This window comes from Artemia franciscana, chromosome 4 (genome assembly GCF_032884065.1).
Source record: "Artemia franciscana chromosome 4, ASM3288406v1, whole genome shotgun sequence".
Classification (NCBI taxonomy): Eukaryota; Metazoa; Arthropoda; class Branchiopoda; order Anostraca; family Artemiidae; genus Artemia; species Artemia franciscana.
This window is the reverse complement of record NC_088866.1, coordinates 62,638,026-62,654,263: the sequence shown is the minus strand read 5'-3', so window position 1 is coordinate 62,654,263 and position 16,238 is coordinate 62,638,026. Positions and strand designations below refer to the sequence as shown.

The 16,238-nt window shown below is 34.9% G+C and overlaps 1 protein-coding gene across 1 annotated transcript in view; it reads right to left on the bottom strand.

Annotated features, from left to right (window-relative positions):
• The window catches only part of LOC136025813 (protein MON2 homolog), a 169,113-nt gene that overhangs the window by 42,526 nt on the left and 110,349 nt on the right, over positions 1 to 16,238 (bottom strand). The window contains exons 24-26 of the mRNA XM_065701804.1: positions 12,387 to 12,757; positions 7,110 to 7,322; positions 1,402 to 1,577 (exon numbers count right to left, since the gene is read on the bottom strand). Coding sequence (XP_065557876.1) covers positions 1,402 to 1,577; positions 7,110 to 7,322; positions 12,387 to 12,757 — 760 coding nt within the window. The remainder of the gene's footprint in view (positions 1 to 1,401; positions 1,578 to 7,109; positions 7,323 to 12,386; positions 12,758 to 16,238) is intronic.

Genomic DNA, 16,238 nt, shown 5'->3' with positions numbered 1-16,238 from the left:
TAACCTTTGTTCAATTCAAAAGCAAAACAAATTCTTAAATAAAAGTTTTGTTTGGGAAGACCATTTGGATCTTTTCTTAGGATTTAATAAAAAAAACTAATTTTTTTAGCTGAAAGTAAGGAGCGACATTAAAACTTAAAACGAACAGAAAGTACTCCGTATATGAAATGGGTTGTCCCCTCCGCAATCCCTCGTTCTTTACGCTAAAGCTTTTAATTGTTTTAAAAAGTAGAATTGTGGCAAAGAGTCAAACTTTAACGTAAGGAGCGAGGGATTGCGGAAAGAACAACCCAATATAGAAAATAGAGGTGTTTCCCTCTATTTTCTTAAATAAGGCAAATTTTCTCAGGCTCGTAACTTTTAATAAGTAAGACTAAACTTGATGAAACTTATATATTTAAAATCAGCATTAAAATGCGATTCTTTTGATGTAGCTATTGATATCAAAATTCAATTTTTTAGAGTTTTGGTTACTATTGAGCCGGGTCGCTCCTTACTACAGTTCGTTACCACGAACTGTTTGATAGAAATATCTAAGGAAAAGGTTTCGTTGGGTAAATATATAAGGTATTTTGGAATTTTTTCATCTTTTTCAGTATAATTAAGCCTCAATAGAGATCCAAGTTTAACATTATTTCACGAAATAATGAAGGGTCAATGTGCTTTTACTTACCCCTTACATCAGTAGTGATAACCATCGTAAGTACCTGGTTCTAGAGCCTTTCGGTACCTTGTTTAAATTACAATATTTGAGCACTGGAGGAGGCATAGTCATCGCTTGAGTACGATCTCAGAAAACCTAAAGCTTATAAAAGACACTGTTTTAAATAGGTAATAAGCTAAAAAACTTTAGCCTTTCCAAATTTTCTATTTTGTACTAATTGTTCACGAAGCCATTTATTTATACATAAATTTTGATCCCTAATTACGAACACGTCAAAATGTTTTCTCCAAAAACGATGAAAGAATTGGATACAATAAAGAGATAAATGTTAAGTAGTGTAAACCAGGGTTGCCACCAAATAAAACAAAACTGACTGAAAAGTGTCCACCCACTTTCAGTTGTTGAAAAGGACAGTTTTTCTCAGAAATGTAGCAAGTTTGGCTAGTTTAACTAAACTACCAACAGCAGTAGCTAGCTTAAACTGAACATTTGTGTCCCTTTAGCAAATTCCCTACTAAATGAGCTCAATGAAACTATTTACTTGGTCGCACCACCGAATGAAAACCCCCCCGGGAATACATTTCTAGGTCCACACGTGATTCTACATACATATAAACCTACTTTTTCTTATTCTCAAACGCTCTTTAAAACCACACTTAAGCCCCTCCCCTACCCACATAAAATCTAAATATAATAAACTATGGTAGCAATTGCATAAAGCTAAGAAGAATAAATACCTTTGACTAGGGGTAAGTGCCCCAACAGTTTCAAGTACAAGAGGCCATCCTTCTGTAAGAGACTCACCGCGAGCATGCAACACTCCAAGTACACAGTCTAACTGCCTTTGTCGTACATCACTATAAGTTGTTGTTGATAAATCGACTAGTGGGCCAAGAAGAAGGGCTTGAATTTTCTAGAAGGACACAAGCACATTAGAGAAAGATATCTAGTCCTGGAGTATATGGTCATTTAATGTCATCCAGCTCAATGCTCAGCAGGGGGTCACGAAAAAGTAGTCATGTAGATATGATTCAAAATATATTAAATTTCATGAAGGAAGAAAGAATAGCCAGACAAAAAAAAGAAGAGGAAGATAGGAAAGAAAGAGAGAAAGATAGAAAGGAAAGAGAGAAAGAGAGGAAAGCAAGAGAGCAGTAAGAAGAGAATATTAGAATAGCTAGAGAGCAGAAAGACGAGGCTGATAGACTAGCCAGAGAAAAAGGGAAGAGGCTGAAAGAATAGCAAGAGAAAAAAAGGAGGAAGTTTACCATCTGAATTTATTGAGGAAATTTAATAGAGAATGAAAAAGGAAGCCACAAAGATCCGCAGAAGCGCTGCCTCATGATTTCGACCGCAGAAAACGACGAGGAAAATGCCCCCTTGGATACAATAGACCAAGCAGAAACACATATGAATGTCATAGAAAGAATTTCGTCAGAAACACATCTAAGCTCAGAAATGCCAATTAAATAAGTTATTCACGGAGTTTTCCGACGTATTAACGAAACGAATCGGAAAAACGGAGGACGTGGTACATAAAATACTAGTAAAGAAAACAAACCAATAAAACAATACCCGTACTGAATACCAGAAACTAAAACGGAGGAAATAAAAAAGGAATAGACTGAATGCTTGATTTAGGTGTTATAGAACAATCCAAGTCAGAATATACAGCGTCAGTCGTATTAGTTCCGAAGAAGGATGGCTCCATTTAATTTTGTGTACACTACAGAAAACTGAAAAGTATTTCCGAAGAAGACTCATATCCAATACTAAGAATAGACGATTTTCTAGAATCAGTAGGTTCCACAAAATTTATATAAATTTTAGACTTGAGGAGGGGAAATTAGCAAGTAAAGATCCACCCAGAAGATTCACCAGAAATTACTTTTATTTCACCTTGTGGGTTATACCAGTTTAGGTTATGCTTTTTGGACTAAAAGGGGCACCAGCAACGTTCCAAAGACTAGTAGTTTGTATCTTAAAATCCTTACCATATATAAGAGCCTACTTGGATGACATTATAGTTTTTTCAAGCTCGTTTAATGAACATATAACCCATATGAAACAAGTATTGACGAGGCTCAAGAAAGTAGGATTAACTTTAAATGTAGAAAAATGTAGATTGGAGCAGTCAGAGACTGAGTACCTTGGAAACAAAATAGGGAACGGTATTGACACCCCATTAAGGGAAAAAACGGAAAAAAAATAGAAACGCAGCGGTCCCAAATACAAAGAAAAAAGTCCGATCATTTTTGGGATTGGCGGGATATTACCGAAAATGTATGCCAAATTTTGCAACAATTGCTAAACCTTTGACGACGTTTGCATAAAAGCGTGTCTTAGACCCCCGTAAAATGGACTTAAATTGAACTAAATGCATTTGATACACTTAGAAATGCTCTTTGTAGCGAAATAATACTGAGAAATCCACATTTTTCATTGCTACATGTGTTGCAAACTGACAACTCAGATTACTGATAGGGGCATTTTTATTTCAAGAATCTGAGGATGGGGAACATCTAATCATATTTATATCCAGAAAATTGTCGAACAATCGTACAATTGAAAAAGAATGTCTTGCAATAGTATATGCGATCAAAAAAACTTGACAATAACGAATATGGACAAAAATTTAAAATAATGACGGATCACAACCCATTAAGACGGCAAAATTTAATGAAGCCAGATAACCGACGATTAGCATGATGTGCTAATCGTCGACCTGTGCTTACAATAATATGACTTCGAAATAAAATCAACACCGGGGATAGATACTAGGAATGCTGACGGAATGTTCTGATTGTGAAAAAAAAATATATATATATTAAGAACTAAAATTAGATAGGATATGCGTAGCTAACATAAATAAATAATGGGGGGAATAAAGAGGTCCTACGACGGGACCTCCTAGAACGGCCTACGACGGGTTATGGGGAAGTTGGGAGATTGTGAATGTCGGGTTGGACTGGAATAGCTCGGGGAGGAATCTGAGATGAGTCCTATCAACTTTGAGGAAGGTTTAATCTCTTTTGGGGGAGGGAGAGCGTCTTTGGGGTGCAGTGAATGATGGACAGTTCGCTCAACAGACAGCTGGTTGGCCAGCTGTGACCATGCTACCAAGATTTTGCTTCTCTGATCTGGAGTCCTTGGGGGATATTCTCTCCCAGTCACTTCGTATTTCACCCAAACCTTTGTCCAGTAACCCTATTCATGGTTTTTACTCTTCATGGTAATAGACGATTATTTCCGGTAAACCTTATTTAGCGAGCGACGTACCCAAATTTCATCTTCAATTGGTATCAATGCGCATTCTTCATTTGATTATCCCGGGGCAGGGGACCCAGAATGGACTGATTAATGATTCACTCAAACTTTTGGGTGTTGACCCTGTAACCCTTTCATTTTCACAGCCCTTTCCATTATCTGCATTGAATTATTTCAAATTACGCCAATAACCGTAATTCGCTTTTTAATTGAGATGTGGTGTTGTTTACACCGATGGAGAGTAAGGGGCTAGTTCAGCCAATTTTTAATATGACTGACATCATCGAATGTGCCGGAAGCTATTTTTAGTAAGCTATTTTCTACATATTTTTAGTAAGCTATTATATTTAGTAAGCTATTTTCTACAGCCGTGCAAGATTATTTTTCCAGGAACTCAGCCAGGATAGGAAAAGAGTTCAAGAGGAATACCGTCACTAGTATATCTACAAGGGGCCCGTTTACCCTCCAAAGAGATAGCTAGAGATATCAGTGGTGATCCAGGTTGGGCGCACCCTTGGCCTAGAGTTTGGCTCGTTTGATCACGTTACCATACCCTGGAGCAGGGTATATCATACCCTGGAGCAGGGTATAACATTTTTACCCTGAATAATCAATTACATTAAGGAGGCAGAATACCTCACGAGTAAGCATGCAACACCTTGTTTGAGGAATCGAAATCATAGAAGGATTCTCGATTAGTATTATTAGAAAAACTAGGGGGGGGGGTCGTGGTTGACACCTACGATACCCCCTGCCCTATCCCAAACATTTTCTTTTCTTAGCAGGTCAATCCATGTTGATGGAACACATACAAGGCAATTAGACCCATTAGTGCTGTTCCTTGGTTTTTTCAATGCTGTATATTCAGCATAGCACAAGGCATTTTTCGCTATTCATGATAGCAAAGTTTCAGCAGAAATATTGACAGACATTTTTTTTCCAGAGCATTTTGAAATTTATAGACATGTACCCCTGGCCAGTGCGACGCAGGAATGATGATATTCAGTAGCGTGTTTCCCTTCAAGACCTCCAATCTACTTCCAACTAGGGGGCCAAGGAATTTTGAGCGAAAAGGGAAGAGCAGTTAGATTTTCAAAGGCGTCCATCCCTTCTGAACCCACCAATCTTCCAGATTAAATTGTTCAAATTTACTTTAAATCTAGAAGGAGGTTACCCACAGTCATGAAAACGCTAATCATGAAATTTTAGACTTGTTGAAATTTACTGCTTGTGGGTTAGCAGAATTTGAATTACGGTTATTCAGGAATTTCTTCTCTATCTGCCAAAACTTAGTATCTACGTAAATTTCCGATTTCGAGGGATGGGTCAAAATTTCTCTATGTATACTTTCTTAAATTTAAAATGATATATATAAAGTTTAAACAGATTTTACCAATTGTCCACGGCCCGAACCAAGAGCGGATACGCTATAATTAAATAACTGATATCCATGTCCAGCAGAACGAAGTGCAAAAGATAGGAAAAAAAATTCCGAATACTTACTGGTGTAATTCTATATCTTCCTTTATTTCTCTTGTTTTAAACAGAAATAAAACCAACTATTTTGCGATTTTCTTGAAAAGTAGGAAAATGAGGATAAAACAAACACATGCAGATGCAGATTATCATGTAGCTTTTGACAGAGAGATAGAATGAAGCGTATTTTTAAATCATCTTTAATGGGAATGTGATTTTTTTTTAAGATATGCTATGCTTCTTAGGGCATACCATTTTAAGGTTTGAGAGATTGGCTATTACGACATTGAATTAATGGCAACAAAAGGCTGTTGCAATGCTTCGCGTTAACCTAGCAACTTAAATAGTTATTACCGATTATTTCCTGGCCACCTGCTTCAGTAAATGCAAATGAATCATCATATTTTTGAGCCATTGTGAAAAACTGAAAATTTAGAATACAATAAATTAGGCCTATTCGCTACTGTTGCTTTAAGCTACCATCAGCATGAAAAAAGAATCAATTAAAAAAAACAATGTTTATTCAATGAGCATGACAATTAAAGACAAACAAATGGATTAAGTAATGCACAAAGATGCTACAAAGATAGAACACCAAAAATCCAAAGTAATGAGTGCTATTTCAGGGCACACACGATAATATATGTATATTCAAAAATTAAAGATGAACTAAAGGGTTGAAACGACAAATAAAATCATGTTTATAGTTTCTGTTGCCGAAATAAAGGCCTATTACTACCAATAAAGACTCACTGTCACACCAACCCACTTGAGGGCAACAGCTTCGCGCGCTACTCCTCCATCCTAATCTAGTCAAAGCCTTACACTTTAACCCCTCCTAGAAAACTTATAATTTCCTTTAAATCTTCCCTTATTGCCTCTTCCAACTTTATTTGGGGACGGCTTGCTGTTTTTCCCCGGATGAATTGCCGAAAAGAACAAATTTTGGCAATCAGTTATCCTTCATCCGTCAAACTTGTCAAAATTGGTATAGAACTACATTTTTCTTATAGCTTGTTGTTTGACATACGCTAGAAATATCTGTTCGTAAGTTGTCTTGGTATAGGGGAAGAATGTCAGGCCCAAAATCAGCCTGGTACTCAGTTCTAAGTCAGTGCAGTCAGCTGAGTTGGTTTCAACGAAGGAACTGAAATGCAGCTTAAGAAAAAGCAATAGAGCAATTTGAAAGAGCAATAGAGTCTTGTTTCGATGCAGAGGGGTTTTAGCGATTGAAGTGAGCTGTATCGTTAACAGAAAAATATATTGCGTCAATAGGCACAAAGAGTTCTCCTTGAAAATTTTCAACCAAAGAAGTAGGTCATCCAGTGGTTATTGCATGGTAATCCTTTCCCTCCAGTTTAGTAGCAAATACGGCAAACAAATATAGTGAAGGAACTGTTAGAATGAGGCAGAATCTTTTTTAAATAGTTTTCCAAGTCCCTTTTAAATGTGCAGTAATGTCTCCTTTGCCACTAATGATCTATCTGGTCCTATAGTTGCCCCCTGTCTGTCCTAATAATGAAATAATCAATTCGCTTAATTATAATAAAATTGAACATATAAGTTTTTTTTGTCAGAAATTGGTAACACATAGAAAAAGATGGTTTAAATCCAATGTCATCTGACGTAATTTATTTATTAACAGCAAATGAAAAATCAATTAAATTTCAACCTTGTAACAGCTGAAAAAATAACAAGTTACCTGATTCTGTTTCAACGGGGGTTCAAACTTAACGTGGATTGCAGCACGAATCAATGACGTCAGTGCCTCTACACCCCATTCTCTTAACCTAAGCGAAGGATGGAATGCCAATTGAAGAAAATTGTCGGTCACTTGCTTCCAGAGCATTTCGAGACGATGCAGGTTAACCAGAGATATCTCCAATAGCTTCGCAACGCCAAAGAAGGATGGCTCCTAAATAACACAAGAAATTATTAGCAAATTACGAAATAAGATTGACTACCCCATTGGGGGGTGGGGGTCATGAGACTTGATTTTGCTTTTGTACACTAAAGAATTACAGTTGTCGATACTATTCTAATCCTATACATACTAATATATGTAACACAGAAGATAGTTTTCTATAATAAAAGATGATATCGTTCCTGAATCCCACTATTGAGAAAAAGCAAGTCACAGATCTCTATTTTTACTAGAAATATAGAATTACTGGTTCTTGGCAGAACCTAGTCGAATCGGTCTAATACCTTCATTGCTAGTACATACCTTTCCTTGCTTGCACACTTTAACACAAAATCAATCTTTTTTGCAACGTGATCGAAGTATCTCCAACGATCATGGAACTTTTCGGCTTCAATGTGGGATTTATTGGATTTGCTGAATGAAAATAGAATTCAGAAATAAATACTATCTTAGACAGAAATCAATATTGTGAACAATAAATCAGCGGCAGAAAATTTTTTTATTGCATAAAAAAAGTTTTGCAAACGATTGTTAAGAGAAACGTACAAACTTTAAAATGAAACTATCCTATAAAAAAAGGAGACTGCAGATCTTTGTGTTCGACATGTTTCCTTCGTATTTGATCAAAGAAAAGTAAAGAGCAATATAAAACTAAAGATGAGCATCAATAAGGTGAAACAACAATTTCAAACTTGAAATTAGGAGAAATTACTATGAATGGATTATAATAATACCCAAAACGCACACAAAATACGATGAATTATCAATTCGTGCTAAAATAAAAAAAAATCATCACAAACAAGAATAGAGCTAACGCCATCTAATGGCCATAGCGCCATTCCCGCTTCACAAAAAACAATTTAATGTCCAGCAGCGTTTTTATTGAATGTTTATACATTGAGGGTACAAAGATAATGGAGAAAATGACCATAATAACCAAGATTACTGAAAAGAGCTAATGACGGTAGAATGACTACTTAATATATAATGATTTCCATTCCTGGAAGTATTAGTCATTTTGGATTTGATAACGTTATAAAAGCAAAAACATTTAGAATATATATTTTGATTCAGTATGGATAAGGATACAAAGTAACAGCTCAAGGAACGCAGCTGAAACTTTGAGGGGATATTGAATTGGGTGAGTGGGAAGATAAATTAGATTTAAAAATTTGACTCTGCCTGACAGGAGATGAAGACATATAAATTAGTTTCAGAACCAAGGAACATATAACTGAAATAAACCTAGTTGCATTAATTCTAGACGCAGCGTTTATATATTTTAAGCAACAAATCAAACCTACTTTCAATAAATACGCTCAAAATGGATTTATCAAAGCAAATTAGTGGTTTAAACAAGATGTGATTCAGGAGAATTCTTTCAATGAAATGGTCAATCAATATTCGTCTATAATTAAGGTTGCTACATGATAAGGGTTGGGAATGATTTGGTCCTACAAAAGACTAAAAATTACACAGACTTTCCATCTATTTATTTTAGTAGTCATCTATCCAAAGTGCTATAGTAACACCTTTCTAAAAACTTGAGACAGAATTTTGTACAAATAAAAAAATCAAGCCAAATTCTGGAGATACATCCTTTTGACGACCTGGATGCAAACAAAATTTTTAATATACTTCAAAGTCTGCATCAATATTTCCTGAAAGTTTCAACTTAATAAATTTAGCCATTCCTGAGACATTGCAGATACGCATTTTAACAGCCAGGATAAACATGGTGTCTTTGGACACACAACAACCGCCTCAAAATTCCCCGAAAGTTTCACTCTAAGACCCTTACGCGTTTTGGACATCCAACATCAAACATGCTCCTTTTTTCCATATGATTAACCCTATAAGTAAGCAATAGTCAGTCTAAATAGTTTTTAGCCATTTCCCCAGGGGCTCTAGGGTGTCAAATCATCCCAAGAGTCACTGCTATTTAATCTTTCAACTATTTTGACCAAAATGGCTACCTTAAAATTTCATGAACATCTCTCTTAAGACATCTATATCAAAAGATGTCTTCTGGGGTTGGGGGGGGGGAAGCTAAAGAGGAAATAGGGACTGGTTGCTCTCTAGTCATTCTCGAGTCTTAAGAAGAGCACCAGAACTCTCAATTTCCAATCAAATGAGACCTCCTTCTTAATTTTCCGCGACAACTTCTTCCATGCAAAGTTGTCTGGGGTATACATGTAGAAAAATAGCACTCTTCACTTCCTACAACTACTAACAACTCACTGCAGCACCAAGCCACAAAAAGCCAACAAAGCTGCACACGCTCTTTCTCCATTCCAATATATTCAAGGCTTCTCTCTTGACTCAGTGCACTCCTAACGCACTGCTTATGATGAGCTGAAGACTGAGGCTGTCACCCCATCAAACTCCAGTTTTATACACTTAAGCTCAATATTGTTCAACAATGCTTCAATATTTAGCTAAATCTCTTGCCGTTACACGAAGCATTTCTCATGGAGTCTGAAATTACGGGCGAAAAATTAGTTTTTTCTTAGATTTTTGGTACAAAAATCCATTGACCAGATGCTAATAGTTGGGATGCCCCTATGAGCTAAATTATAACGAGTCATTCAACAGTTTTAAACAGGTCATCTTGTAAACTTGGCCGATAAACTTTCGGTCTTGTGGGGTGAAATAACAAAAATCGGCACGTTTCATTTAAAGGGTACAACAATTGCTGATTTTTCCCGCAAAGTTTCATCCCGATCTCTCCACTTGAAGCGTTTTCCAAGATTTTCGGTTTCCCCCTCCAACTCCTCCCAATGTCATCAGATCTAGTCAGGATTTAAAATAAGAGCTCTGAAGTAGGAGTTCCTTCTAAATATCAAGTTTCATTAAGATCCGGTTATCCATTCGTAAGTTAAAAATACCTCAATTTTTCTAATTTTTCCGAATTAACACCCCCCTCCCCGCTCCCCCTAAATGAGTGGATCCAGACCGGCTGTTTCAATCACACATCTAGGACTTTGCTTATTCTTCCCACCAAGTTTCATCCCGATCTCTCCACTCTAAACATTCTCCGAGATTTCCCATTTCCCTCTCCAACTCCCCCAGTATTACCTGGTACGGTCGGCATTTAAAATAAGAGCTCTGAGACATGAAGTCCTTCTAAATATCAAATTTCAATAAGATCCGATCACCTGTTCGTAAGTTAAAAACACCTCATTTGTTCTATTTTTTTTCCAAATCAACCCTCCCTTTGCAATTCCCCCAAAAAGAGCAAATCCAGTCTGGTTATGTCAATCACGTATCTAGGACTTGTACTTATTTTTTTCACCAATCATCATCCCGGTCTCTCCACTCTAAGCGTTTTCCAAGATTTCCAGTTTCCTCCTCCAACCTCCCGCAATGTCACTGGATTCGGTCAGGATATAAAATAAGAGCTCTGAGACACGAGGTCCTTCTAAATATCGAATTTCATTAAGATCCAATCAGCTGTTCGTAAGTTAAAAATAACTCATTTTTTTTAGCTTTTTCGAATTAACCGAATTACCCCCCCCCCCCCGAAAGAGAGCGGATCCGTTCCTATTATGTCAATCATGTATCTAGAACTTCTCCTTATTCTTCCCACCAGGTTTCATCCCGATCTCTCCACTCTAAGCGTTTCCCAAGATTTCTGGTTTCCCCTCCAACTCCCCCAAATGTCATCGGATTTACTTAGGATTTAAAATAAAACTCTGAAGCACGAGATCCTTCTAAATATCAAATTTCATTAAGATAAGATAACCCTGTCTTAAGTTAAAAATACTTCATTTTTCTAGGTTTTTCCGAATTAACCGTCCCTCCCCCCCCCAGATGGCCAAACCAGAAAAGAGACTATTTCTAATTTAATTTGGTCTGGTCCTTGATACACCTGCCAAATTTTATCACCCTAGCTTATCTGGAAGTGCATGAACTAGCGAAACCGAGACCGACAGACCGACAGACAAAAAGAAATTTCGATCACTATCTGTCACTTGGTAATTACCAAGTGCCATAAAAAAGATATAATTATCCCAGAAAAAGCTTGTGCCTTAAAAGTTTTTCCGGATGATGAGGGAGAAGGGGGTCTGAAAGTCAAAAATCAATTTTGGGATCTCAGTTAACAGTTTTTTCAAATAGGTTGGGGAAAATCGTGTTTCCATGTTTTAATGCAGATAGGCATATGAATGTAATTTTTCATGCTTCACGCAAAGCGTTTTCAATAAAAAGAGAGTTGTCACCTAACAGCTCCCATATTACATGCTTTGTCCAAATAGATTTTTCATAATAAAGGAGGCAACAAGCTACATACTTTGGGTGTAAAATTCAAATTAAAAGGCCCCAGGGAATGTTTCTACACGTCAAAAATAGAAAGATCAGCAGGTACGATACTATACAATGTTGTACATAAATTAATGTAGCCTCAAAAGCATCATCTTTTTCTAAAAACGTACAATTTTGCTTACCCAAATGGGTAACTAAAAAATTACAATTTAAAATCATCAGGAAAATTTACTTATTGTACGGTAAAAAAAAACTGTTTGATTTCCTTTTTTTTTATAATGTATTCGAAGGTAAATTCAGAGAACTTATTGAGCGACAGTTAATCTGCCTGAAAGGTGAAAATGATCTTTTAAAAGTCAATTTAATAAGTAAAATTTTTCCTTCCTAAATGATGCAGTTATTTATTCTGTTAGGTTTTAGTAAGAGAAGAGACAAAAATATAAATCACCAGTTTAAATTAAATGCAATTAAATATAAGAAAAAATATTAAAATTAATAGAATACTATTTCAGTAAACTCATTAGAAATTAATTGTATTATAAAATAATTTTAAATTATTGAAACTAAAACATAAATAATTAGTATAAGCATAAATAATAACAACCATTTTTAATAGATATAAAAAAATTTATATATATAATTACAATTTAAAAGAAAAAATGTGACTAAAATATAATATAAAAATTAATTTTATTAAAAAACAATTTGAATATTTTAATCAAAATTAATTAAAAAAAATTAAATTGATAAAATTTAAATCAACAAAGTTTAATCAAAATTAAACTAAAATACCCGATTTGAGTATGCCACTTCCATTGACTCATTCGAAAGTTTACAAAGCCCATCTAACATTTGGCGAAGAGACCAGTCATCCAACATATTACTGGTTTCGAACAGATCAACCATCATTGAGGAAACAATCGGTATATCCGCCATGACGGCCGTTGTAAGAACGTTATTTGAGTCAACTAATGGATTACGTCCTTTAATTCCACCAGCAATTGGCTTGATCCCAAGAATCCACGACAAATGCTGCAGCGTTATTAAAATAACATTCCAAGAAGTCACTTCAAGAACTGATCCATACTTTTGAGCCAAAGTCAATATAGATCGCATAACTTGTAGATTTTTGGCTGTAAGCATAACTGGACCTTGTTGTATACCTAAAATTAGAGAATATACAATCACTCATACGGTTATACTTACAGAGTCATGAAAAAAGTAGATCCATCTATGATCGAACTTGAAACCTACTGTAATAGAAACCCTATGCAATAGAGTAATGAAAACTTCAACCACAGCCAAGAAATTTTATAATCTATATATTTTCTCTTTTTATTTTTAGTTTCAAAGCCACAAGAGGGCAACAAAAATTCAAAATATTCCATATACAAACAATTTTTGTTATCAGTAGACATAGATGTCATTGGAAAATACTGAATAAACATAAGAATCGGATGAAGATCCCCTACAGCCATTACTAGCACAAAGGACGTTGAAATGACATTTCAGTTGTCGGCTCTTTTTTTACAGGGACACACAACAAGCCTGTCACCCAACCTTGCTGCAGCGGGAATGGATCCTTAGGCCCCAAATGGCCAAACAGAGCATCAATCCACAGTGCTACGATACGGTAACAAATTTAAAACAAGCAGCAAATTCATAAATTCAACACGAAATATATATATATATATATATATATATATATATATATATATATACTAGCTGTTGGGGTGGCGCTTCGCGCCACCCAAACACCTAGTTGGTGGGGGCGCTTCGCGCCCCCCCCCAAGCCCCCCCGCGCGCGTAAGTCGTTACGCGCCATATTAGTTACGCGCCATTGTAGTTGTGTCCCTATGTCCCACCTGTGAATATAGATATATATATATATATATATATATATATATATATATATATATATATATATATATATATATATATATATATATATATATATATATATATATATATATATATATATATATATATATATATATATATATATATATATATATATATATATATATATATATATATATATATATATATATATATATATATATATATATATATATATATATATATATATATATATATATATATATATATATATATATATATATATATATATATATATATATATATATATATGTTTTTAACTTGCGAATATAAACTTGCGAATATACAACATTCTTTGCTGTCCCATTGTCTGTGCATATAAATAGATTGTCAGGTTTACCGACTCTTGAACATGCAACATATAATGGTCCATGGGAAAACAATCCGTATTCAGATCTATACCTCATGATTCTAATGATTGCCCTTGAGCTTTGTTGATGGTGATTGCTAATCGACCATTCCCTGAGTCGCCATCGTCATTTATATATCCCCCTGTGCACCCCGGCGTCCCCTTTGTAGTTATGTCCCTGTGTCCCGGTCGTCGTCATTTATACTCCCTGTGCCCCGGTGCTTTGTTGATTGCTAATCGAACATTCCTTTTGTCCCGGTCGCTTTCTCTTTGAGTGTCGTCATTTATTTAGATTGTCAGGTTTACCGACTCTTGAACATGCAACATATAATTGTCCATGGGAAAAACAATCCATATTCAGATCTATACCTCATGATTCTAATGATTGCCCTTGAGCTTTGTTGATGGTGATTGCTAATTGAACATTCCCTGTGTCCCGGTCGTCATTTATATTCCCAGTATCCCGGTCGTCATTTGTGTCCCAGTGTTCCCCTTTTTGTTTTTTTTATTGGTTTTGACCTTTTTTTAGGTTTTGTAGTTTTTTTCTTTTTAGTTTTTTTTGAAGTTTTTATCTTTTTAGTTTTTTTATTTTTATTTATATTTTTTTAGTTTTCTTTTTCTCCTTTATTTTTCAGTTTTCTTCCTTTTTTTAGTTTTTTTTTCTTTTTTAGCTCTTTTAGTTTTTACCTTTTTTAGTTTTTTTTTAGTTTTTTAGATGAAAATTTGTTTTAGTTTTTTCTTTTTAGTTTTTTATTGGTTTTTACCTTTTTTTTAGATTTTTTAGTTTTTTTTCGTTTTTTCTTTTTACTTTTTTTTAGTTTTTATCTTTTTTATTTTTTTTTATATTTATTCTTAATTTTATTAGTTTTCTTTTTCTCTTCTATTTTTCAGTTTCTCCCTTTTTTTAAGTTTTTTTTTTTAGTTTTTAGTTTTATTAGTTTTTTAGTTTTTTCAGTTTTTTTTTAGTTTTTAGTTTTTTACCTTTTTTAGCCTAACCAGGATTTGAACCTGGGACCTTCATTCTCCGTTCTGACACCCTCTCTCACCGAGTGACTACTCCAGCATGTTCATTATGGTGTTTTAAATGGTATATTATTAACCAAATTAATGTGTTTTACAATATACTAAGCATCGTCAAAGCAAAAATGACGACAACTAATTTTATGACGTCAGCCGACACAGAAACATGACGTCACCTGATCCACAGACAGACAACTATATTTTATATATATATATATATATATATATATATATATATATATATATATATATATATGCATATAATTTGATCTGACTTAGTAAATCGCAGTATGTCTTTTTTCTTTCTCTATCATAGTTAGAATAATGAAAACCGTTATCAGAAATCAATAAAAACTCTGGTGTAAATTCCGCGTCCGTTCATTTATATTTTCTCATTTTCAAAAGGAGAAAACGTTTTTCTTGTTTCTGTTTCTAACACTTTTCTTTTTTCTTCATTCTATATCAAACAGTTAGGAGCGACACGGCTCATTAATAACCGGAACTCTATAAAACGGAATTTTTATAACAATAGTTGCATCAAAAGAATCTCATTTTAATGCTGATTGTAAATATTTAAGTTTCATTAAGTTTAGAATCACCCATCAAAAGTTACGAGCCTGAGAAAATTTGCGTTATTTTAGAAAATAGGGGGAAACACCCCTTAAAAGTCATAGAATCCTAACGAAAATCACACCACCAGATTCAGCGTATCAGAGAATCCTGTAGTAGAAGTTTCAAGCTCCTATCTACAAAACTGTGGAATTTTGCATTTTTTTGCCACAAGACAGATAACGGATGCGTCTTTATTTGTTTGTTTTTTGTTGTTGTTTTTTTCCCAGGGGTGATCGTATCGACTCAGTGGTCCTAGAATGTCGTAAGAGGGCTCATTCTATCAGAAATTAAAAGTTCTAGTGCCTTTTTTAAGTGACCAGAAACATTGGAGGGCACCTAGGCCCCCTCCCACGCTCATTTTTTCCAAAATACACCGGATTAAAATTCTGAGATAGCCATTTGATTCAGCATAATTGAAAAACCTAAAAACTATGTCTTCGGGGACGACTTACTCCACCACAATACCCATGGGAGGGGCTGCAAGTTACAAACTTTGACCAGTGTTTACATATAGTAATGGTTATTGGGAAGTGTATAGACGCTTTCAGGGGGATTTTTTGGTTGTAAGGGAGGGGTTGGGGGAGGGGGTTATGCAGGGGGAACTTTCCATGGAGAAATTTGTTTTTTCAACTGAAAGTAAGGAGCAGCATTAAAACTTAAAACGAACAGAAATTATAATTGCATTAACATATGAGTGGTTCTCCTCCTCCTAATACCTCGCTCTTTACGCTAAAGTAATTTTATTAATTTCAACTATTTATTCT